The following is a 25,731-nucleotide window of genomic DNA, read 5'->3' on the forward strand; positions in this document are numbered from 1 at the left end:
CCCCTTCTGGAGTGCATCTATGTTTACTAATCTGCTATTTCCATTTACATATTAGCTGCAGGGCATAATGACTGTACTTGCAAGGTTTATTTGAGGATATTTTCAGTTGTCCTCTCCAGAGTATTTGGCATATTCTATTGAATTAACAGGTAAAAATAAAGGAACAGTAGACCACTGTGAAAGTCATTTCATTTTTGATCAACCTCATTTATTCAAAATAATCATTGGAACATTCCTAAAGAGGAGACAGAGCTTCCATCTTGTAACTGTCTACATAATGTGGGTGTCCTGTGGAGCTGAGATAGGTATCAAATGGCAGAGAACAGCCAAGCAGAAGTGGTTAGGCCTACCCCATTTGCAGATTAATTATGTTCTTTGTGGGGGTGCTTTGAGTTCTTTTCAGATGACTAAACTCACAGTTCTGTATTATTATAGTAATCTTATATATATTTTCAGAAGAAATAAGAATTAGATTCTTCTTACCTGCAAAATGGATTATCGCTTTTGTTACTGATATTCTCCATATATACTGCTACTGATGCTGTAGTCCAACTGTGGACTACATCATTCAGAAATCATTTGCATCCAGGTCATACTCAATATCTAATGTCTAAGGTCTGATCTTTCATGAGAATAAATATGTCCTGGTGTTGCGCTTCTGCTGGATTTTTAAGACATTTAACTTTTTCAATAAGGAATAATAAAAACAGGAGTTAACAATCCAATTTAAAATATAGATACCAAACTTTGAAAATAGGGAAGCAGCCTGCATCCTGTCTTAGTTCTGTCTGAGGCTCCATTTAGATTTACCTGATCATGTGTGCTCTGCCCATCTTGTTCCTGAATAGCAACACCCCTTTGGGAGTCAGATGTCATTTGCATGAAAATGAGGGGTGGAAGAAGAAAGAAAGAAAGACAGGAGCATTTTGCTCTATTGAGGAACTGGCACTGGTCAAGATGCATATCTTTTCCGGAAACTGGAAGCCCTCTCAGGCATTGCAGTACTGAGCTGTTGTGGGCTCAGTGTGGATCACTGTGTTTCCTAGGGACATCTGCAGCATTACTGACATGGTTTTGCGACTGTCTGTCAGCTCTAGCAGCATCCATTGGCTGTGCAGCCTCAAGAATCCATGTTTTGTCTGATGTTGTTGAGAACCATTGATTTTAAAGAGATTGGTGTGTGTCTTTAGAGGGTAAAGTGTTTCAGAATCCATGGGAAGAGAACCTATTAGCCTAAATTAATGACAGTTCAAGTTGCAACGAAATCTAAACAGTGCTTCATTACTTTTTGTGTTTTGGAAGCAACTGACTAAACTAACCATCTGAGAATTACTTTTTTTTTTTTTTTTCCTTAATTTACTTTTAATATATTTCTTCATTCAGCTCTAACATTCAGTTTTGAGCATTTTTTTTTTTTGGTTGAAAACAAAACTTTTCATGGTCTGAGTAATGTAAGCAAACATTTATCTTAGCTGAATAGGACCGTGAGATATTTCTAACCAGGTGATTGAATATATGAGTTTTTTCTGCTTTAAAATTTTAAGTGCTTATGATCTTCAGTTTTGACTCTATAAGTGCAAGAGGGATGGGACAATAATTTCCTAGAAAGTATGTGTGAGTCATACAAGGCTATCATTATATTTTGAGGCAGAAATATTTTAAATTAGCTCTCTGAATTTGCAAAGTATTTATTATTTAGAACAGAATATATCCAAGAAATGGTATACTTCAGCAAAACTATTTTGGCTCAGCAATGATTCAGAATAGTCTTCTAAGGTTGGCTTCCTGAAAGAAAGAACTCTGTCAGCTTTTCCTTGTAAGGGAAATTAGAAAAATTGTGCAGTGTTTCAGAGCAACCTGGATAATTTTTTATCAAGTGTGGGAATAATTATCTCTGAGACAGAATGTGCTTAGAATTTCAGAGAATGGTGGTCTTTTACTATAGTTCCACTTCAAATTTATTTTACTCATAGCCAGCTCGAAGTTGTTTTTTTTCTTTTTTTTTTTTCCTCTGTTTACTACTTTAGCAGTGTATAAAGACTGAGAGTTTATTACATTTGAGAGAACATTACACTTAGGGTAGAAGGATGTGATGCATTTCTCCACATTATGCTCTTGTCTGTCTTGTGAGTTCATATCTACTGATGTTTATTAATAAGTAAATTTTATTACTTTCTGATGTGACTGGTAAGATGTTTATACATAAAAGGGTTATTTATTTTCCATTACATTGTTACTAATTTCAAAGGGAGCAAAAAGTGCTCATTCATCCTAGACATATTTAGCCCACACATAGTCACCCATATTTACACAGATATGCACCATTCCCTACACATTTTTTTCCCAGACCCTCAGCTATTCTATTTAGCATGTTTTGTTTGCCCAGTGTACCTTTCCATTAATGGACTGTTTTATTACTGATTGGGTAAAGAGACATCTCTGGAAGATATTTCTGAGGGTCTAAATCTCAGTGACTTTCTGCCACTGTGTTTTTTGTTTGTTGAGTGTTTTTCTGTTAATGGCATGTGGAGCAGATAATGGCATTATTAAAAATCTGATCTGTGTATGTATCATTAGGAATAATGAAGCCAAGCATTTTAGCCAAAAATTTATATTGAAAATACATAAATTCATTCATGATTTTCTGTTTTCCTTCAGAATCACATGCCTACATGAAAATGAGTAGTTTGAACATATTTTCTAAGGTTATTGAGCTGTAGTTTAGCTTTTTTAGTAGTTGATTTTATATCTCTTCATTTCTGTTCTCGGTTAAAGATTTTTTTTCATGACAAATTTACTCTTTTATTTATTTATTTATTTATTATTACATTTTATTGTATTACTTAATATTTATTGTACTACATTTTTAGATTACTGCACTTTGTAATCTGTTCTGGTTTATATTCTATAGATATAATTCTATTACATTTTGAAATTCTTTTATAATTCATATTATACTAATTATTTACTGATTATTTGGGTATTCGTTAACTTCCTTTTACCTTTTTCTTGATAATTATCAAGTTGTTATAATTCTCCATCATTTATATTTCTTTCACGTGTCCCTGTCAAAATCACTTGGTTTCTTTTTCAGTATAGCAGTGAAGTCTTTTTCATGCTTTCTTCTTCCTGATCATTCTGAACTATCTGTTCCCTACATTATTCAGATCTCATTCTGTCATTTCTTTTGTTTGAATGCAGCTGTCATGATACTTAAAAATTGTATTAATTTTCACATAGTCAGACTTTTTACCTTGAAAATAATTCTTGTTTTCAAGATTTTGACCTTTACTTCCAATACGTTGTTCCTCAGTTGATTACATCACAAAATATTTTCCCCAGCTAGTTGGCTCTTAGACATTAACATTGTTACTAACACCATATCTATTTGTGTTTTACCATTTGTGAATGCTGATAATCATATTAAATTCATCCAGAAAGTTCCCTGTGGTGCATAGAAAACTAAGACTTTTATTAATTGCAATCTTTTGGATCTATTCTAAAACCTTATTCTTTTCATATGAGACAAGTTTAAATGTCACTCCTAGGCTTAGCTTGAAATCTTCCCATTTTATTTCAAACTTGAAATATATTTATTTGTTCTTCCAAGAAAACAGATTACAGTTTCAAAGTAGGAGTAGTTTAATATGTGTAATAAGGGTTTTATGACTGAAAAAAAAAAAAAAGCGTGTCCTCACAATACAGGATAGATTTTACAACTGAGTCATAAAAAGACTGTCATGTGGAAAGTATGGCCAAAATAACAGATTCTGCATGGGTAACTAGTCAGAGTACTAGTCTCTGACTAAATCATGCAAGCGATCCTAGATGCAAAAGGATCATGGGTGTGAGCTTGGAGAGTGTTTGCTCATCGTGGTAAAAATATGGCTACTGGTGCACTGAACTCAAGCAAATATTGGAAGATGGGGCATTGAATCATAAAATGCATTGGGTTGAAAGGGAACTTAAGAATCATGTAGTTTCAACTCCCTTGACATGGGCAAGGCTGCCACTCACCAGCTCAGGCTACCCAGGCTTAAAATGCCTCCAAAGACAAGACATCCACGGTTTCTCTGGGAAGCCTGTGCCAGTGCATCACCACTCTCTGAGTAAAAAAAAATTCTTCCTAATATCTAATCTAATCTTCCCTCTTTTAGTTTAAAACCTCTTGTATTTCAGTATTAGACCATGTAAAAAGTTGGTCTCCCTTTATAAAATCCTTTTAAGTACTGAAGCTCTGTTCATTACATTGTTCAGCAAAGCACAGCTCTGGTTTGTAGCTGGTCACATCTGGCTGTCTCACATTATAACCTCAGTGCTGTCCTGTCCAGACTACATACATACACAATCCGCCAGGCAGACAGACCCTAAAACACAATTTCCTTCCCAAAGATTTTATTCTCATTAATAGCTATTGTTCTGGCCTGGTGTTTGTCCTTATGTATTTCCAATGTATCCACGAAAACATACTCACGCTTTTCATCTCCCTTACGTAATATTTCTGAAATTAAATTTCAGGGAAGAACTGTATAAAGTCTCTCAGTGCAAGAAACGTTTGCACTCTTATCAAAATCCACGGTCCACAGGCTTGCACTGAAGCTGATCTGTCGCTGAATGCTTGAACTGCCTCACCAGCATCTTCTAATATTCAACTGAAAGCTATGAAGAGAGGGAAGATAGAAGGAAAAGCAGCCCCTGGCACCTGCTGGAACCCAAGTAAACAAATGGTGGTTATTCGTTCCACTATGGAATATTTATCCACAATTTACCTAGAGACACGCTTGATTCTTTGGAGATTAATGGAGCTTCACTGTCAATAACTCAGTCCCTCCTCAAGGCTATTTCTTTCTCCATCTCCACTTTACAGGAAACAGTTATTTTCATTTTATCCAGATTACTGTAACAACAGGAGAATAAATGACTTTTTTTAGCATCCAACCAGAACGCTGCAGTGCCATTCCTCTCCCTTCAAAGAGGCAACATAGTACAGCCATTATCTTTTTGAGTGATTTTGTCTGTTTTTCCTTTGAGAACTTAGTGGAGTGGTGTTTGTTGTTTGATTTTTGTTTGTTTGTTTATTTCAATTGATAATTTTGGAGAAGTATGACCAAATGGAGAAATAGAAAAGAAGATGGCCTATGTCTTGTTTAATGATGTCATTGTGTAGTAGTTGTGAGTCAGCAAGCTTCATTACCTGAAGGCCTTTTCCAGTAGATGCATCCTACTTGGTATGTGAAAGAAGACCATTTTCAAGCCTTGTTACTTGCTCTTTGTCAGTCTGCTTTTAAAGGAGGTCTGCTTCATTTTGGATCTCCTATAATGTACTGGAAAAGTAAGACTTAGAGGTGCTAACAGGTTCCTCTGTTTCCCTTCTCATTTCAATGAGGATCAAAGCAGCAGGGTTATTTGCCTAGCTAGAGGTGTCTTCTAGCACACTTGCACTCTTTTTGGTACCAAACGTTTTGAATCTTTTTTATATACCTATGAATGCCTACCTACAAGATTATCTGATAAAAACAGATATGCTGCTGCTCTGAAAAAAAGTGTTTGTTTCATAAGTCAGACGCAACTTACGTACTTGCAGAAGCATTTCTCCTCTGCTACAGAGCTGAAACATCTGTAATATTCACTGTCAGGGAGAGAGGATTCCTCTTTATTATTTTCTTACCTATGCTGTTTTCTCATTTTTCAAATAAATGAAAATTCCTAGTTGTAAAACCAGGGCTTCTGATTGCTTGGAGGCAATGGGAAATAAAGAAGCAGCTATCTCTCTAAGTGTACACAAAATGATCTAGACTGCTTTTGTTAGACTTACTATTCCATAAGTTCCATTAAGTAGATAGGAATGGAGACTGGGAGGCTTTTAAGATTAGATTGTTTCCACGGAGTTTTTCTGGTCAGGCAGGCAATAGGATTCAGACCTATCTGTACCGTCACAATTCCTGAGAGTCAACCGCAGAGTAACTCCGAAACAACCAAAAGTCATTTGAATGAGGGAGCTATATTGAGTAAAGCAGATTAAAATTAAAATGTCTGCAATTCAATTTGCTTTTAGGCTAATGTTTTCCCTGAGGATATTTTCAACTTCAGGGGCAATAAAATCATAAAATTATATTTGACAGCTTGAAAATTATATAGAGGATAAGGTGTTTCCTTTTAGAAGAGTCTGTTCTTCAGCTAACAAATTGAGGTTTGCCTCTGGTTTGCCATCTAGATCTAGAAGCTCAGAATTTGCTGTTTATTTTACTAGGAGTATTTCAGTCTTTATCTTATGTGTCTGAAGTCACCCCATCTCCTGATGGTGTACTTACCATTTAGTCTCATCTGCAAAACACCTGTTTACCCTCCCACTTCTGAGCACAGAAAGAGAGCTGCTCAAAAGCGTAGTTGTGAAACAATGCCAAATTCCTTTCTTCATTTGTTTTTCTGAATCCTGCTTTTGATTCTTTGTGCTTTATTTTAGAAAAGAATGAAATTTGTTTTTGAATGATAAATAGCAAAATAAATTGGTAATCACCAAATGGGAGACTCTTAGCGCATCCCACTTCCAGGATCTTAGACTACTACCTGAAAACAAACTAATGAGCTGTAATTATTCACAAAGATTTATGACTTTAGATGTCCCTGATAATTTTTTGTATGATGAGGGTATTCATATACTTTTATTCCTAAATATAGTTCAAGCTGAACTGATAATCCTGGATGTTAGTACCAATAATATGTATGGGAGCTTTTTTCCTGTTTGTTTGAAAGATGTAGTGAAAACTACAAGTTATTCCCTGTCATAACACAAATCCAGTACAGTCACTTTTTCTGTTGGTCTTTGTAAGCTCTCAGACAGGAACATAAACCTCTATTTCTTTCTCTGTCAGAAAATTTCTGTGCTGGGTTTCTCAGTGCACATTATTGAGAATGCTGAATAGAGACATACTATAGATTTTTATACACACCCCTGTTTTTTCCATTTTATTGAGTTTGTGAAACATATCCACTTCAAAATGCTTTCCTAATTCTTTTTTTTTTTTTCTCTTGTTTTGCATCAATCTTTGCAGTTCAGAACAGCCTCAGATCAGACAACTTACTTCCAAATCAATTCATTTAGATACATCCATGTCTGAAGAAAATACCACAAACTTTTTACTCATATGGAGAGGCGAGTAACAGCTTTCTGCTTGAACAATACTCATGCATATTTATTGAATATCTTCTTTGAGGATGTTATGATGAGCTTGCTTATCAGTGAAAATGACTTGACGTAGTCTCAGATCTCAGTATCTGTGATTCCAATTAGGAGTTTAATAAATGTTGAAACCTTTTAAATCTTTCATTTATTTATAATGTAACATGACAATAAGCAGCTGATGATGGTGGAGAAATTCAACAAGCATCTACTGTCTAGATTAATTTCTTTTTCTTTTTTCTTTTTTTTCTTTTTGGTAGCTTGCAGAGCCTGCATCTGTGCCCCACTGCATGTTTAACTTCAGATTATTAGTTCCACTGTGCTCTACCAATTTTCATCCTTCATAGTCAGAATTGGGCAACAAATTTTAAAGAATTTCCATGCTTAAAGGAGTAATAAACATACTTTCATTTCTTCATACTCCGATAGGAAAGCCAATTCTGCTTAAAAAAATAAAAGATGAAAACGTTGGAAGTACACATTTAGCATTGCTTTATTTTACATTCCTCTAGAAAGTGAAAATAAGTATTAGTCTGAAGACAAAATATACGTCTGGCTAATCTTGGAAACTTCTATTAGGAAGTTTGGTAGTGAATTGTAAGAGATGCAGACTTCAGTTTTATACCTGCACTTCTCAAAATGTGTTCAAACCTGGATTCCTTCTCTTTTTTATATGGCTTTGCTGGCTGATGTTACTGACTGGTGTTAGTTCAAGGGAAGTATGAATAGATATCTGGTATCTGAGGGACATCTGGTAGATATTTTCATTTGAGAAGTATCTATAATATACTACTTCTGTTGTATATGTAGTGTAGTTTCTGGTGCTACAATAAAAAGGTACATTAAGAGTGAACCACCTTATCACAGTGAATAAATAACTGAGCTTACTTGTGATAGCTGGAGAAGCTACCCTTCTCATCATATAGGTCTCCTATGGATTCATATCTGATATAGTCTGCTAAGCCATTTGTTCATACAGCTGCCAATCTTGTGAGTTTCTTCTGCGTGTATCCTTCTTCACTACAGAAATATTTTCTCTGGATGAGTTTTGCAAATCTCTGAAAACTCCTCAGAGTTAAAGTACTGTAAGAAGCACTGCTGAATATCAGAAAATGCACTTCATGCCTCCTGGTTTTGCAACATCCTGTTAGTAGCTTTGAAGGTAGCAGTCTGAACATTTCAAGGAGATACAGATTTACACAAAGGTGTAAATAGCTTACATGCTGCTGGACTCATTGCTTCCAGATCATCCAATTCTTGGGTGTTTTTAAGATATATACCTGTGGTACTGTATTTATTATAAATGAACAGACTGTCTTTGCAGAAAAAGTAGAATTTATTTAATACAGCTGTTAAACAATGCATTTCTGTATAATTCTGCCTGAAGATGGCAATTGTAGAAATTCAAATAAACTAAAACTGCTTAGATAACTATATGCCATCTCCAGCAATTATCTCTTAAATAAAATTATTTGTTTTTCTTTTCCAGACTGTTTTGCCATATGAAACCAACAGGAAATTGTAACCCAGAGTAAGTGGAAACTGATACCAAACTAGGTCATTATCAGAATTACATATAATTATATTTACTGGGCTTTGTTGGTTTTTGTTTGTTTTTGTGGGAGTGAGAATAAGTGGAAGTTACCTTGATTTGAAACCTTCAAAAAATGTCAGATTTTGCTCCTAGTTAAACAGGGTTTACATTTTTATCTATGGCAGAACTTTGGAAGTGATACATGATGACTGGGATTAATTTAGAAATACAGGTATGCTTTTGGACCATGGCTTCTTCCTTTCAGAGTGGTTAATTGCCATCAGTCACTTTTTCTTGTCTTGAGAGCTGCTTGCTGAAAAAAATATCAATCTATAGACTTGCGGTCTACTGAAATTTTGGAATATTCTGTCCAGCATGTAGGCCAAAAATAAAATAGGCCCAATGCAATTAAAAATGTTATTGATGGTTAGAGTGTTAATGGTTTTCTCTACTCCAGTTTACTTAATTTAAATGTTGTCTTCAGAGTATAGAATTTAATGTAGAATTAATTAGTGTAGAACTTAATAATCATTTGGCCAATGATCATAGTCTCTTCCTTTCTGGACTTGTGCCATTCATTCTAAAAAAAGGATTACATTTAATGAAGTAAATGTGTTGGTTTTTGTGACCATTTTCTGTAGATACGATTTTCCAAGAAGAGATCATGACTGAAAATAATCTAAGCATGCTGGTTTTGGAGGTTAAATGTTTTCAGGAAATATCATAGAGATTTCAAAGTCAGAATTTTATGGTTTTGATTTATTTTCCCTTTAAGCACTTCTGTCTTTTTCAGGCTATGGGAGCTTTTTGTCTATGTCAGCAAATTAAGAGCCATTTATGTCTCTGAATGTGAATTAAGAATCCTACAGATTAGAGCAAAAATCTGCTGCGTAATCATCACTGATGAAAAACAGTTGATGAAATATTTTGTACTTGTAAACATCTTTAAGGTTGTTTTTGCTTCTTTCTAACATAATACATATTTTCCCCTCAGTGCTTACTTTTAACCAGTGAATGATTGCCAGCTCCCCAGCAGAGCTTCTGCAGCCCCAGTAATGGCATTTTTTTCTGAGTCACATTAAGAATTACCTCTTTGAGCTCAGCCTTCACATGTTCTGCAGGCATAAGGCCTCTGCCGAAGGAAAAGGTAGATTTGGGTTGTTTCAGTAGTGAATTTCACTCTTTTGATTAGTATTTACATCCTGCAGCTAGCAAAGCATTTTTATGTGTGTACCTTCGTGTACTGGAATCATGACAGTAAGTTTATGATGGAAGCCTGCCAGTTTTATGAGTGTGAATTTTGCCAAATTACATTTTATAATCCCACTTAAGACAGGATGCAGAGATGTTAAAAAAAAATAGTTTATCACTGCAGTAATAATAATAAAAAGAATTTCCTGCAAGGTGAACAGAACTTACATATACATAGTAAGTGCAAATGCAAATAGGACTTAATAGATCTGAATGGTCTAATAGTCACTAGTTACTCCTCAGTGCTTTCAGTTTCTCTGTCAAAACAATCTTAACAAAAACTGGACAAAGCCATCATATACCCATAAAAAAAAAGACACAGTACACATAATGAGTGTCTGATGCTTGATACGAAGCTTTAGGTTTTCTTTAAAGGGGGTGTTTTTTAAAACCTAGTTTTGTCTTGTTTAGGCATTGCTGGTTGTACATAAATTGAAGTGTTTTGAAGTTGTTATCTGTGCTGCACCCTGTTTTGACAAGTTTAATGAACAGGTTATAAATATTTTCAAATGGCTCTTCAGAATGCTCTGTAACTCCCTTGTTCATTTTCTTATTCATTTTACCTATAAAAGAATCTCTCAGGAATAGGACTTTTAAAATGTAATACATGCCATAATTTGGTAGACTGCAATGCTGGATTTAGTTCCTATTACTGCAATTTATTTTTTTTTAAAGGATTTTTTTTTTAATGGAATTAATTTACCTGAAAACTAAGTTTTTCAAAAAAGGTAGATATTCTAGGGAAAAAAAAAAAAAAAAAAAGGTTGAAATGAGACCAATCTGCCTAGTCCTTCCCTAGAGCATGAGATCAACTGTACTTGAACCATTCCTTGAATATTTTTATTTAATTAATTCTTGGGAAAAAAAAAATAGAGTAGAACATATCTAGCAACAGAAAGTTCACAGTCCTCATAGGCAGTTGATTTCTGTGAACTGATGAAGGGTTTCTGCTACTGGAAAATTCCTATGTCATCTTCGTTGTGATTTAATCTCGTACTTATCTTATTCACATTAAACATGGGCAGCAGCTTGTTTCCATTCTCTTTTTTCTTTTTATATTTACATCTATACGTAAGTTTATGTGCATATACAAAATATCTAGATGCACAATTTTTAATATATGTGCATATATTACATATATATATTAGAAAAGTGAGATTCAGTCTTCTTCGTTCATGACTAGGAGGACTTGAATTCTCACAGTCTATAGGCCATAATTTTGTATGTGTCGCCATTCATACTGCTGTCCTCTGAGCTGTCTCCATCTGCTTTACGTTTGTTTCTTAATGTTTTGTACCTAAAGCTATTAAGAGCAGACCACAGGGGGGTATAGTAGTGTTTGAGCAGATTGGGTGGAAATGATGCTCCTTTATTGTAGTTATCTCTGGCAATGTATACTAGGGAAACTTTGATTCAGCTGCCAGCATGGCCTTCTGTTTCTGGAATTAAAATGATCATTCTGCTAATAACTAATATTGAGGGAGAATAGAATCACAGTTTAGTCTTTGGAGTAAAGAACTGTACATAGGAATTAATATTATTGTCAAAGTTATTTCAGATGTTGCATGGGTCTGAAGATTATGATATCAGAGCAGAAAAAAAAAAGAAGAGGTCAGTGCAGCACAATGGGGTACCTGTTCTCCCTTTGGCTTTGCCTTAGGTTTTTGTTTGTTTGGTAGTTCCTTTCATTTGGGTAAACATCGTCTTGCTGTAAGGGGAAACTTTTTTTTTTCTGTATCCTGCGTATATTACGCAAAGGCAAATTATGTCTTTGTGGAATATACAACCTCAGTAAGATTTTCGGTAAGGATAAGTCTGTCATTAAAATAGTGATTTTGAAACTGTGTTTGTTGCTCTATTTTTACAACTTAGAAGGCTGATGAATTAAGCTAAGCTGCAGAAATCCTATTTTGTCCTTATTGAAACATCTAAATTGCTTTTCTCTGTCAGATAAATTCCAAAGTAGGCACATATAATCAAGGTAATGAACATAATGTATTTTCAGTTGTGGATATTTTTCAGAGGTCTCTCAAAACTTAAAAGTCTGCCGCTGAAAAACATAATTGCAATTTTCTATTTTAATTCTAGCATATTATCTTACCTTCTTTGTCTGTTTTTAGGTACTCATTTAGTGATTTCTTACATGTTTCTGGATTGCTATTGTTGTTTGATATCCCACTGATTTCAGTGGGACATCGTGCAAGCACAGCAGCCTACCAAATGCTGATTGGTGCCCTTGGGAGCTCTAGTTCCCCTAGACAATGACTGCCTTGAAAATGCATTACAGAAAGAAGATGCAGAGATACTTTTGAAGTTCAGCATGTTAGAAGTGACACAATAGAAACTTTACCATACATGTTTAAAGACTAATGCAGTCCTTTAAAATATAATTGCTCATGTATCAAAACAGCTACACACTTCTATTGTATAATTTTTTTATTACGGCAAAATCACCCTCCTCTGCTTAGTAGTGATGTCACTAATGTACACTGTATGCAGTAAAAGGTATCTGTGTTAAAAAACTGGAATATATAGAAAACCTGAGACAAAATGAAAAAAAGAGGATGCTTTCATTTCACTCTTAGTTCAAAGCTTAAAAAATGACAAGGAATTGTATAAAAGTGCAAATTGCTACCAGGCTAATACCAGTGTTTCATAAGACCTATAAAAACCTGTGCAGGTTGTCAGAGGCTTTTATATGATGTTAATCAGGTTTGAAGCATTTTGAAGAAACAAAAAAAGGACTGACAGGAAATTAATTTCTAAGTACAAAATAAATTAAACATTGAGACTACTATTCTGGTTTCTTTATTCATAAAGGAAAACCTCAATGAATGCTGCAGATATTAATAACAGTTGAGTGTAATGAAGAATAATGCCCATATTACTCATCTCTTGTCTATTTTCATACCTAATAAAAGATAAATACACTGTCCTAGAGTTCACAAATTTTTCATATTTAAATTTTAGTGCTGTAATTTACAGATTTTCTTCATTTTTTACTTTTTTTTTTAATTTACATTTGTGGAAATTTTGTTTGATTGCTTCATTTTAGAATTTTTCCTTGGTTAAATCTTTCTCCATCAAAAACAGTTACAGAACTGCAATGTGTAGAGATCTCAAATATTGCTTCCATACTAAGATTTTTTAGAAGGAAAAAAATGCTTCTAGATATTAAACCATGTCCTGGTAAATGCAACTTGGAGAAAAAGGTGTCCATTAGAGAGCTCAGAAGAAAGTCCATACCATCTTACTTATACATGGAACACTGTGGTCGATGGTATCATTGCTAATAACACCCCTGAAAATACAAACACAAAACACACCTGAAAGCAGGATCCTTTCCTTACTAAAATGGGAAAAAAAAAAAGACCTGAGGGAGCATTAAAGGATGGAATTTCTCAGTGCATATGAGAGAACTGAGAGACTTCCTTATAAATTTAGAAATATTTCAGTTCCATTAACAAGAATGTTTCTATAAGTAAGAGGGAGAGCATGAGCTTGCTTAGGGGGCTGGAGCTAGCATGCACGCTAGAATGTATTCATGAAATTATTAGGCAACTCCTATAACAAAAGTTCCTGTTATGTGTAATCATTTTCTGTGCTGTGTGGGAGGAGCCCTTATGCAACCAGAAAATGCAGAAAATGGCCCCTATGAAAACATTCTAACTGATGCTTTTTTATTGTAGTAAGTTGAATGTATTTTCATATAATGGTAGCGTGACTGATAGAATTTGTATTTTAAGAAAATTAAAGTTTTTCTTGTTAAGGCTTTTAGCATGTTTTCTATCCCCCTCCATTTCAGCTGTTGTCTACTCTGACTGAAATCAGATTGTCCATCTATGTCAGTTTCCTCCTGCTGTGTTTATTGCTTGCCTACTGCTGAAGTAAAGACAGTGACTAGGATGCAAACATTACAAAGGAGTAAGAGCGATGGTTCTAAAACACTGATTGCTGATCAAAAGCTTCCGTGAACGATCATAAATATTTATTCTCCCAAACTGAAATGGAGTGACAGTTAGAAAACTGCAAATAGTTTTGTACGTGTGAAAGACTTATCTGAGTTTAGCTCCAGGAGGAGTCTTATAGTGCAGGTGACAAAATGTAGATTATAAAAGTTTTAAATCTTTTTAATTCACATTTATTTTAAAAAATGGGAATGATCTCCATTTTATTAATTTTAAACTCTGAAAAGAAGCATATATGAAGTTTAAATTTAAAATCTAAAACCAGCATTGTTGTAAAGTTGAGTCAATATTAGTGGATATAACAGTGCAAAATATTGTTTTCTTTACATTTGATAACCTGCTCATTTTTACTATTTCTCCCTTTCGTTACCTCTTATAAGTACATGAGGCATAATGAATGATGTGTTCTTTTGAAAGTCTGAACTGAAGTTATTTCTGCCCAAGTATTTTGAGAAGCAAGACAGATTATGACACAAGTCCATTTGATTACAATAGAAAAATGTGATATTATGATACAATAAGTGAAATAATTACTAATTTTTATTTGCTTTGTGTGAAGATAGATTGTGTGGCTAATGGAGTATAGGCTGTTCTGCAAAGGACAAATTCAGAAGATCCTCTCACAACAGCAGTCCCTATAATATACTCTTGCAGCTGTTGGCATAAGTGAAATCATGGAGTTTTAGTATCTTAATTGTACCGCTGCACAGAATGCCACTCTATTTGTTATAGAATCAGAGGTTTGGGGATGGTTCCTTAGTTCTGTCAGTTGCTATATCTTTATGGAGTGCAATGAGAGTGTGAAAATATAATATGAGATTCAGTACATTCTTGTTAACTGAAAATAACCATTGAGAAATGTGAAGTCTTTGGTGTTTTTGAAAGTAATGGAGAGATTTCCACTGAAGGTAATGGAGAGGTTTCCACTGAGAGAGAAAATTTCATCTGCAAATTTCTGAACAAGGAAGTAATTACTTTCAAAAGTAAAAATAGTTTGTCTGGTAGGTTTTTGCAGGGTTTATAAAAGGAAAAATTTAGGAAAAAATAAAATATAGTATAAACTATTAAGCATGTTACTGATACCGTCATGTACATCATCCTTGTTTCTAAATTAGAGAAACATGGATCTGATGGATATATCACTGAGTGGATTAAGGAACTGGCTGTATGGTCGCACTGAATTACAGTCAACAGCTCAGTGTCCAGGAGGAGACCAATGAGGTGACTTTCCTCAGCAGTCTGTATTAGGATTGGTATTACTTAACGTCTTTGTTGATGATGTGGTCATTGAGATTTAGTACAGCCTCAGCAAGTTTTCCAGCAATACAAAACCGTGTGGTGCTTTCAACATGCTGTGGACATGTCAACATGTCCAGAGGGACCTTGACAGGCTTGAGGGGTGGGCCTGTACAAAACTCAAGAAGTTCAACAAGGCGAAATATGAAGTCCTGCACCTGGGTTGGGACAATCCCAAGCACAAATACAGGTTGGGTAGGGAATGGATTGAGAGCAGCTTTACGGAGAAAGACTTGAGACTGTTGTTTCATGAAAAGCTTTGCATGAGGTGGCAGTGTGCACTTGCAACCCAAAAAGCTGATTTTATTCTGGGCTGAGTCACAAGAAGTGTAGCTGCAGGTCAAGGAAAGTGATTGCACTCCTCTACTCTGCTTTCGTGAGATCTGACCTGGAGTACTCTGTTCAGCTCTGGTGCCTGCAGCACAAGAAAGACATGGAGCTCTTGGAGCAGATGTCGAGGAGGCCATGAGGATGACCAGGGGGTAGAAGCATCTTTCCTATGAAGAAAGATTGAGGGAGCTGGGCTTGCTCAGTCAGGAGACAAGAAAAAAGGATGTTCTGGGTAGACTTTCTAGTAGCATACCAGCACTTAAAAGAGATCTACAGGAAAATTGGGAAGAGACTCTTTACTAAGGAATGTAGTGATAAGGGATGAGATAATGACTTTAAACAAGAGGAGATTGAGATATTACACATCAGGAAGAAATTCTTCACTATGAGGATAATGAGGCACTGTAACAGACTGCCTGGAATGTTGTGGATGCTGGATGTTGAAGGTCAGATAGGATCGGGCTTTGGGCAAACTGATCTGGTGGAAGATGTTCCTGCTTGTGACATGGGGTTTGGAAGTAGTTTTCTCTTAGACATCTGATACTTGGCCCAAGCTTTTACCTTCATTACAGAATCACAAAATTATAGGGATTGGAAAGAACCTCTGGAGATCATCTAGCCCAAACTCCCTGCTAAAGCAGGTTCTCTACAGTAGATTACACAGGAAAGCATCCAGGTGAGTTTCGGATATCTCCGGAGAAAATGACTCCATAACCCATAACTAGACTCATCTAAGTGCTTTGTAACCCTCAAAGTAAAAAAGTTTTTTCTCATGTTCATATGGAACTCCCTGTGTTCTGGTTTGTGTCTGCCACCCCTTGCCCCGTTACTGGGTGCCATTGTAAAGAGCCTGGCCCCATCCCCTTGACGCCCACCCCTTAGATATTTCTATGAGTTGATAAGATCCTCTCTCAGCCTTCTCTTTTTCAGACTCCTCTGGACTCTCTCCCATAGTTCCCGTTTAACTTCTAAATTATGAACAGTAGTGATATCATAAATAATACTATAAATTGTTATATTTCCAGTTATAGATAAGGTGTAGCTAATTCATTCCATATTCAGAGTAAATCTTATTGATTATAGAGTTTTAAATACACAAAATAAATGCTTTTATGATCTTTAGAAAATTAGTGTTAGACATTGCTATACAAAAAATTAAGACAGGTTGTGCTTTCAGTTACACTGCTATAAAGTGACTTTCTTCTCACTGAATGCTATATTTTGTACTACAGCTTATATATAAAAAATAACAATAGCTCTTAGGTTTGGTTGTATTGCTCTCAGTCATTTTCCCTTTCCCAGTGAAACTTGTCAGTATTACTGTAATTATCTTGCACAGGTTTTTATTTATGTAAACGTTTTTCTTTGTGCTGTTGATGCAAAGTTCCCTTAACTGTTGTCATAGAAGTCAACTTTTTATAGAAACAACTTTTTATATAGTCACTTGTGCAGCGGTTGGCTGTACAGTCATTGCATTTCCACAAGAACGTCTCACCCCATTCAGCTGAGCAACACTGAGTCTAAAGAGCGATTATCTTTCACTCTAGGGCAACTCTTTCTGTGGCATGTGAGGAAATGGGCAATGTACTTGTGTAAATTAATCTGAATGAACATTTGGAGGGTGAATGAAATTATTACGGAGCATTTATATTATGTCACTGCTGAAGGCACTGAGCAATCCTCCATAATTGTAGCCATAATTCCAGACATAGCAATATTTTAAATTTAAAGGCATATATCATTCCTTCAGTGAAAAAGAGATCTATTAAAAATTCTTTTTGGGATAAGCTGTATTATGTTTAACAAAGTAAAAAAGTAAATAAAGGTTTCTAATATTATATAATACAACTTTTATATTTTAGACCATAGATGCATTCAACCTCGTATCAAAAGATAAGCATCTCATTTATTTTTAGTAAATGGACTTCTTAATGGACTTTTTTAGTAAATGGACTGCAAAATCATTGAGAGTTGCACAACTGTATAGCGTAAGGTTTAGATGCATGCTCCTTTTCCTTTTACTCCATTTTCTCTTAGCATGAAGTGGCTTTGCTCACATGCTCTTTAGAATTCTCTGGTTTCTCTGTATGTATGTCCGCCTGCTGGCCACTGCCACACTCAGAGAATAGTGAAGCTGGTTGAAAGGACAGTTTATCTGATCTTTGGTAGCTAAAGATCACAGCCAGTTATGCTTAAAGGTTCTGCTATCCTTTTCCACTTACTGGAGTGTCTGAGTGCTGTGTCTGCAGTGATTCTTCAGATGTGATAGCCTCTCCCATTTATGCTACAGTATCAAAAAGTATCACAAATGTAAGTCTGAAGCATGATCAATGCTCCTTCTGCATCCTCACTCATTGCAGTTTGATTTTCCCATATATAGCCTGGATCTGCAACCCAGTCTGCAGTTTCTTACAGGCAGCAAGAAGAAAAATTCATTCATTAAGAAAACTGTATACAAACAAACATTGTCACAGTCTGCTTGGGTCCCAGTACCAGAAATAAAGTGGATCCATCTGTCAAGTCTTTCCAGCTTGTGCTTCCTCTGTTCTCACCCATTTCTGTAGTATGAGTATGTCCTTCACAGCCAAGGGCAATGGTGTGGCCTCAGTGGGGCAGTGTAAACACCATTCCTGCCTTGTATCTTTATGTTGTCCTGTTATTTATCTTTAAATTCTTTCTTCCGTCCCTTTGCTTTAAATATAATTCACAGGAATTTAGGAGCATGGAAGGGAGGTGATTTCTGACGTGGTGAGCAACAGGGTATTTATCTCTGGATACCCAGCTATCTGTGTCTGTGTGCTAGGAACTTAGGCACAATGAGAGACAAACCTGAGCTGCCAAGCCCATAGTTCTCACCATGAGGTAAGAACTCAGCTGAATTAATGAATTTTCATGCACTAAATGGTATTCTGAACCTGAAACAAATCCTGCTGTGCTTAATTTCCTTTACTGATCCCCTTTTTCCTATAACAGATAAAAGTTAATAGCTTGTTGTTAATCTTAAATGAGCTTCTTGACTGATATTTCTTAGTTGCAGAACTGGTGACCTTTCAGTTTTGGGTAGGCAATAGTGAGTTAACACGAGGACACTGAAACCAACAGTAAATTATTTGTGTTATCTGTTTCTGGTAGGCATTAAAATGTGTTCTGAGTTACTTCTGCACCTGCTTTTCATGACTTCTGGCATTTGGATTTTGAAACCAAATGTTACATACAGATAGGAGTTTCTATTTATTTATTTGGAATTTATTTGGTGAAAATAATGAAAAAAGGAAGATATTCTTCTGTAATGTAATAACTGACATTAGAGTTCTTCCTTCTCTGAACCCTGTGTTTCAACAGTTTATGGGCTGGTTCGGCCCAGTTCCGTGACTATCAGAGTGGGGAACTCACGATCCGGTAAGGGGAAAAGGGGAAAAAAGGGAAAAGGTAGGGATATGGGCCTAAAAACAAAACAATGGCAATGATCTAAGGAGAAATAAACTAATTTACTAAATAGGGTATTGGAATGGAAGATAACACACTGTAATACAATATAATACAATATAATTAGAATTGAAGCTAGTAAATAAATTAAAAAAAAAAAAGAGAAAGAGAAAGTGTCTGAAAGCCGAGGGCCTTAATTTAATTCTGAGATGAGATGTGCAATAGGGGTGAGCAGAAGGTGAGAGAGAGGTCTCATGACTTTGCCAGGTGTTTGATCTCCTCTCTGAACACAAAATCCTCTGGGGAATGTAGTTCTTCTCTTCTGGGACAGGTGCCCAGAACTGGAGCATTAACTCTTTAATTCTCACTGCATGATGTGGATGTGGATGATGTTATGATGTGGAATACTGATAACCAAAAAGATGGCATCCATGGTAGAGACTGTAGAAATGTTTTAAACAATGCATTAATTTTATGTTAAAATGTTTATACTGACTTTTTAGCTAAGATTCCTTTCTATAATTGGCATTATTATCCTGACAATTCTTATGAGAACTTTCTGATGTTTCTTACCAACTTTCGAAAGATGCTTTTTAGCATTCAAGAATTGTATGTATTTGGTCCAATTTGTATACCATACCTTCCTTCACAGGTGGTTTCAGGCTCTCTGTGTGGTCTTGCAGTGCTTAATTTCAGCCAGGATTGCCAGGGCAGCGCATAGTAAGTGTGTGCTGAATGTGACTGACAGTGATTGCTATTTTCAGTGACCATCAGTAAAGGGCAGCTAGGCTCTGTGTTACTTACTGCTGTGGAACAGAAGTGTGGATCTTTAGCACGATGATGTGTTTAACATCTAAGCAGTTCAAATCTTCTAAATTGAATTCTAATTCTGCTGCAGCAAGCTAGTCCCGACACAGTTTCGTGAAATGTGAAAGGAGAGGTGGTTGAGGAAAAGAAAGAAATATTAGTCAGTGCTCTAATTTAAGGGCCCTCTGAATTTTGATCTCAAAGTAGCACATTTTCAAGATGCTTTTATCCATGTTTTAGAACAGTATCTCTGCAGATTTCTAGCTGGGGGATTACAGAGCAAGAGAATAGAGTGGTAAAAATTCACTTTATTCCTGACTTAACAAGGAGCATGAGAGCAATTTCTCAAATCTGTTTTGTTGTTTAAAGAACAATCATCATATAATTTCTCACTGTAGTAGTTGAAGGACAGTTAGCTGCTAATTTAGGTTTACTTTAGGTTTATTATGTATCTTCTTCAGAAATTACAGAAAATGAAGAATTTGCCAAAGTGGCTGAATTGAAATAGAACCAATATAAGCTTCTTGCACATTTATTTAAGTAATGATATCATATGTAAAAACATACAAACCCTACAACCATAAAACTGTAAGCAATAAGTTTCATCCTGGCACAACTCATCTGTCAAATGAGCTGCTTATTGAGAAACAATTTATTTTAATGACCTTACGCAGCAGACTACAGTGTCTCACTTCTTGCAGTGTTTCTTCTTTTTCTGAAGCAGGAACTTTTTAGCATTTTATAGGTCAGTTTTTAAACATCCTCTGACTGATATCTTGTCAAGCTTATGTTACATCACTGTGTAAGTGTCTAAAATTGTGTTTACTTGAGTGAATTTTGTTTGGCTTTGTTTACAATGTGGAAAAGGCAGTCTGCTCTGTTACTCTAGTGTCATTTTGTTTTCTATTTTTGAACTGCTCTCGGACTTTAGTAGATGATTCTTGTATCCAGATTTAAAGGGAAGAAGGAGAAAAAAGTTTATATAGATTTTCTGAGTATATTAGGTTAAATGGCCTAGATTTGTCAAAAAGTTGATAAACATGATACCTCATCTTCAGAATTCAGAAATGAGAAAAGCTGTAGTGCTTTGAAGTACTTGAAGCAAGAGAATTGCAGCACAGTCATTCAGTTGAAGCTTTTGAGTATTTGTAGTATATTTCTAATAGTGTCATCTAAGAATGGTTTGTCTGGAATCTTATTAAATACACAACATTCAGCTTTTTTTTTTTTTTCCCCCATAGATTTCAGACGGAAGTAGTAGAGATTTGAATTTTGGAAGAACTATGGCAGAAAATAAAAGCAAGATCTAATATAACTTGTGAAATGTTAGAGTGAGCGAGAAAAATTTAAAAAGAACAATAGAAAAATATGGACAGGTTGTAGAGGTGGTGAGATAACACTCCTTGAAAATATTCGAAAAGATGAGATTTGAGAGGGATAAGTTAGTAAATATTTTATGTTTTTGTTGTTTTCCAGCTTGTTCGTATTTTTACCTCTATGCAAATCAGTGCAAATAATGACTATTTCCAAGGAACTTAAGATGAAACTTAATACAGAGAAAAATAGTTCATTCACACATAACATACAGATTAAAATTTAAGCTTTGTCATGATCCAAATATCTTGTATGAAAAAATAATCAGTTGAAATACTATGTTGATTTTATGTTGCTTTTGTTCCTTACTCTCCTAAATCACCTCTGCTGAAAGTGAAAGTCAAGGAGAGAACATCATAAAATACATTCTACATTATTAAATTCACTAAAGTGCAGAGGAATTACAGTTTTGAAGTATGTGCTATATTAATTAAATCCTGAAAATTACTGTAGTGAAGAGAGATTTTTTAAAGTCTTGTGGCTGAAATCACACAATAGTTTTACAGAAAGATTTTAGGTTAGATATTAGGAAGAAATTCTTTACTCAGGGAGTTGTCGCACAGGTTTGGGCTGCCCAGAGAGGTTGTGGATTCCCCATCCCTGGAGACATTCAAAGCCAGGTTTGATAGGTTCCTGGGCAGACTGATACAAAAGCTGGCAACTGCCTCTTGCAGGGGGGTTTGAACAACATGATATTTGGGGTCTCTTCCATCCCAAGTGATTCTATGATCTATCATCTCTGGTGATCAGGTGACTCTCACGCATATCTGTAGAGGGTTGTAAAGTATGTTATAGCCTGGAATTAATCTTTGTTTTGTTGTTTTCTTTTTCTTTTTTTAATTTATTATATATATATATATATATATATATATATATCCCTTAAACAATAACAAGAAGAAGAAGAAATATAGAATGAGAGTATGTAGTACTGTTTCTAGATACATCAATATAACAAAGCTGTTTTATGTTAGATTTTGAAAAATAACTTTGGTGTTCTCTGAAGTGACAGCTTGAATGACGTCTCAAGCAGTTAGACTAGTTTATATTGGTTTTTAAGTACATTTTGCCATATTGATGGACTGTGTTCTGTACTATGCAGCCTTGTAAATATGAAATTTCCCACCCTGACACTCTCCAGTAATTGTTATAATAGTGTATGTCAGAGTTTGTACTTTATATTGCTCATGTGGGCTATTCGAGATTCCTTGAGTTCCAAGGATTGGTTGTCATTCTAAAAAATGTCATCTTATATCTTTATAACAAGGACTAGTACTATTTATTTTTTATGATATGCTCAACAATGCAATTCAAATATTACCACCAAATTAGAAAGTCCCATTAAATCTATTACTTCTGGAAGTTAGCTAATCCCAGAATAATTTTGTCTTCATAATTTTTTTACACATGGGGAGAAGAAAATCCACAGCCAGACTTCATTGTTGTGAAAGCTGAGTTCAGTAAGATATTTAAAATGTATTTCTAACTTCAAATACTTGAGTACTTCTAATGCTATTTTCACAAAACTGTTCCTTGGGAAGGAGGGAGGAAGAGAAAAACAGAAAGACCAAAGTCTGCTCTCCTGATGTCCACAGTAGTGAATTTACTTTGCTCATCCCTTTCTCCACTAAGGATTGTGAACTTCACCATTTCAGGGTCACTACAGCCAAGGCCACTCTTGAACTTTGCATTCCCCACCAGTCCCTTCTTGCTGGTGAGAATGAGGTCAAGTACAAAATCTCTTCTCACTAGCTTCTTTGTCACTTGGATAAGGAAGTTATCATCAACGCAATCTGGGAGCCTTCTGGATTCAATGAAGGCCAGGGCTGCTTCTAGCTTCTATATATCTATACTCTGTATGACATCCAGGTCATATGCCCTGTAGCAGACCCTCATTGCAATGTCATCTATCCCTGCCCTCCATTTTATCTTGACTCATAAGCTCTCAGATGGAGCTCCATACATTCTAGCTGCTCACTGACATCGAGAGTTATACCTCCCTCCTTATCTACCCTGCCCGTCTTTCCTAAAAAGCCTGTATCCTTCCATTTCAGTGCTCCAATCATGGAAGCCACCCCACTGTGTCTCTGTAATGCCACTGAGATCAAAGCCCTGCAAGCATGTGCGCAGCTCCACTTCCTCTTGTTTATTCCCCATGCTACAAACATTTTCATAGAGGCATTTGAGTCCCTGATGAAGCTGACTTACTGTCTATTATCATTGAAGAGTTAGTGTCCTGAGGGCTGACAAGCAACTAGCTCAGGGAAAGACAAATTGCTAAGCAGCTGAGTGTTATCAAATATACTGAAAGGGAATAAAACCAGTGCAGTCCAGCGAAGTGTAATTTGGCAACTTGAGAGCATATATACCTCACTTTTCTGTGGGATAAATTCTGAAGATACAAGCTTTGGCATCCTGCCCTGTTCCACGAGGAACAAAACGATTCATTGTACTGGCAATTCTTAAATAATTTTTGAGGGGTTCACTGCAGCTGAAAGGTCCTTATAAAAATCCTCTACAGAGGAGATATCAAGATTGGCGCAGGGCTAGTCTGTTCACCGCTGAATAGGAAGAGCTAAATGTTTTATTTGTTTACTGAGTAGAAAGGCTTAGTGGCTGATTGTAATGATTGACAAACAGTACTCTAAATCCTTCGATAAACTCCTCTGTACATAAGAATATGTGTTCTCATATGGCCTCATGTCACAGTAATCTGTCAGGTGTATTAGAAATGGAGGGAGAATTCAGTAAGGGAATATGCTCAGTGAAAGGCATGAACAGAGGAAGCATATGCTTTTGATCCCAGATGGTGAAAGGTGGGCTAACAAGGTTTACTCTTTAAATGGAAATCTGTCCAGGAATAAATTTATAGATTATTGTGTTGTGTTTACTGGAGGATACTGAACAGAAGTTTGCTTAAGATGGATTTGGAGTTTGTTTTCCTTGCTCCTTGGTTTTCTTAAGCTCTAGAAAATATGAACTATAAAGAGAAATTTGTATATTTGCTTTTTCAGTTTTTGTGAGGACCATTATCTCATTTCCTGCAAGGACTGACATGGTAACTCACATGACACCATCCCATTTCTTTCACCACTGATTGCAAGAATCAAAAACACTGTGGGTGAAAACTTGGATGGGTATTTACTAATTGTCAGTGTTGTGAATCTTTCACAACTAATGTTCTTGTTTAATGGATAGGTTACAAAATCATATAACAGTACAGTATTTTATAGACTGACTATTAGTGATTGCTAGTACTGCTGTCTGAAAACCACTGCTATAAAACACTAGTCAAAGCAGCTAGAAATGTAAATATTTCTCACTGAGGGAACCAATTTTTTAGACAGTCTGATGGCTGTTAAAATAGTGGAGGAATACAAGAACCTGGAAACAGTGCTGTTTCTAGGAGAGGTAATATAAGTAGATCACAGAAGAAATCTCAATTTTCAATGGCAAAGCATTTTCTAAACAGAGAAGCCTGTCTCTAATACCTTCTTAAGCATTCTGGCTTTCACTTCACTTTAAATTGAGCTCGATCTGTTATGGTCTGTGAAGAGTTATTTGAAAATATGATGAAGTATCACAGACACAGCATGCATAGAACAGTATTTCTGAAGCTGGAACCTTCCCAAAGGATTCCCACTCAATGTCAGTATTTATACTTCACAAATTGTTTTGTTTGTTTTTTTTTTTCCTATATGCATTCAAACTGAGGTAAAGCTGTTTGATACCAGGATGTCCTAAACTGACTTATTCTCTAACACATTCATTAATTGGCAAAAGGATTTATATTTTTGTGACTCTGGGTAACAGAGCCCTTGACATTTATTTTACAGAACTCCTCCTAAGCCATCATTTCACGCTGTCTTCTATCGGTCTCATTTAACTTCTCTAGCATTTATCTCTTGCAATGTCCTTGTAACTTACTCTGATGCCATTTCTGTCACACTGAAAGTAAGAGGCCAGTCTTTTCCCTGGGCTATGCGGATGCCAACATTTTCTAAAAATAGTCATTTTGTTCTGCTGCATGGTCCTAATTTAGCTGAGCTTCCTGTTTTAATCATTCCTCTGCGACAGGTTTGCCAAATCCCAGATCCTCAAACATACTGTACAGCCCCACAACACCCATATTCATTTCCTGCATCACTGTGTTCTGGTAACATTGGCTCATTCACTGTAATTCAGTGTGTCACCAGACATCTGTACAGAGTTTGTTCGCCTTATTTCACTTATTTCACTTGAATATTTCTATACTGATAAGGAATGCTTTTAAGCAATAGTGAGTCAGGTAGTACCCAAAGCTGCACTTAAGTAATTTGTTTTCAGTAGGCAAGTCACAAGCAATGAAGTTTGATAGTTCTTGTAATCTTATGAAAAGACTTTGAACTGTGGCACAGTTATTGTAACCATGTAACTGAAGATGTAAAGAAAGTATCTCTTAATGCATCTCTGACCTGCTTGCTCTTCTCAGCTTTATTTCCTATAGACAGCTCAACCCTAAGATTTGTGTTATTTCCCTTTATGCAAGATTAATTTTTGTTTTCCAGGGCTGAGAATGTGTGTGTGTG

At 35.6% G+C, this 25,731-nt stretch overlaps 1 protein-coding gene across 1 annotated transcript in view; it reads left to right on the forward strand.

Annotated features, from left to right (window-relative positions):
• The window catches only part of LOC100548083 (gamma-1-syntrophin), a 90,652-nt gene extending 69,321 nt beyond the window's left edge, over positions 1-21,331 (forward strand). The window contains exon 12 of the mRNA XM_019614340.1: positions 21,269-21,331. Within this exon, the coding sequence (XP_019469885.1) occupies positions 21,269-21,331 (63 nt within the window). The remainder of the gene's footprint in view (positions 1-21,268) is intronic.
• Positions 21,332-25,731: the final 4,400 nt, after the last annotated feature.

This window comes from Meleagris gallopavo, chromosome 3 (genome assembly GCF_000146605.3).
Source record: "Meleagris gallopavo isolate NT-WF06-2002-E0010 breed Aviagen turkey brand Nicholas breeding stock chromosome 3, Turkey_5.1, whole genome shotgun sequence".
In the NCBI taxonomy this organism is placed as follows: domain Eukaryota; kingdom Metazoa; phylum Chordata; class Aves; order Galliformes; family Phasianidae; genus Meleagris; species Meleagris gallopavo.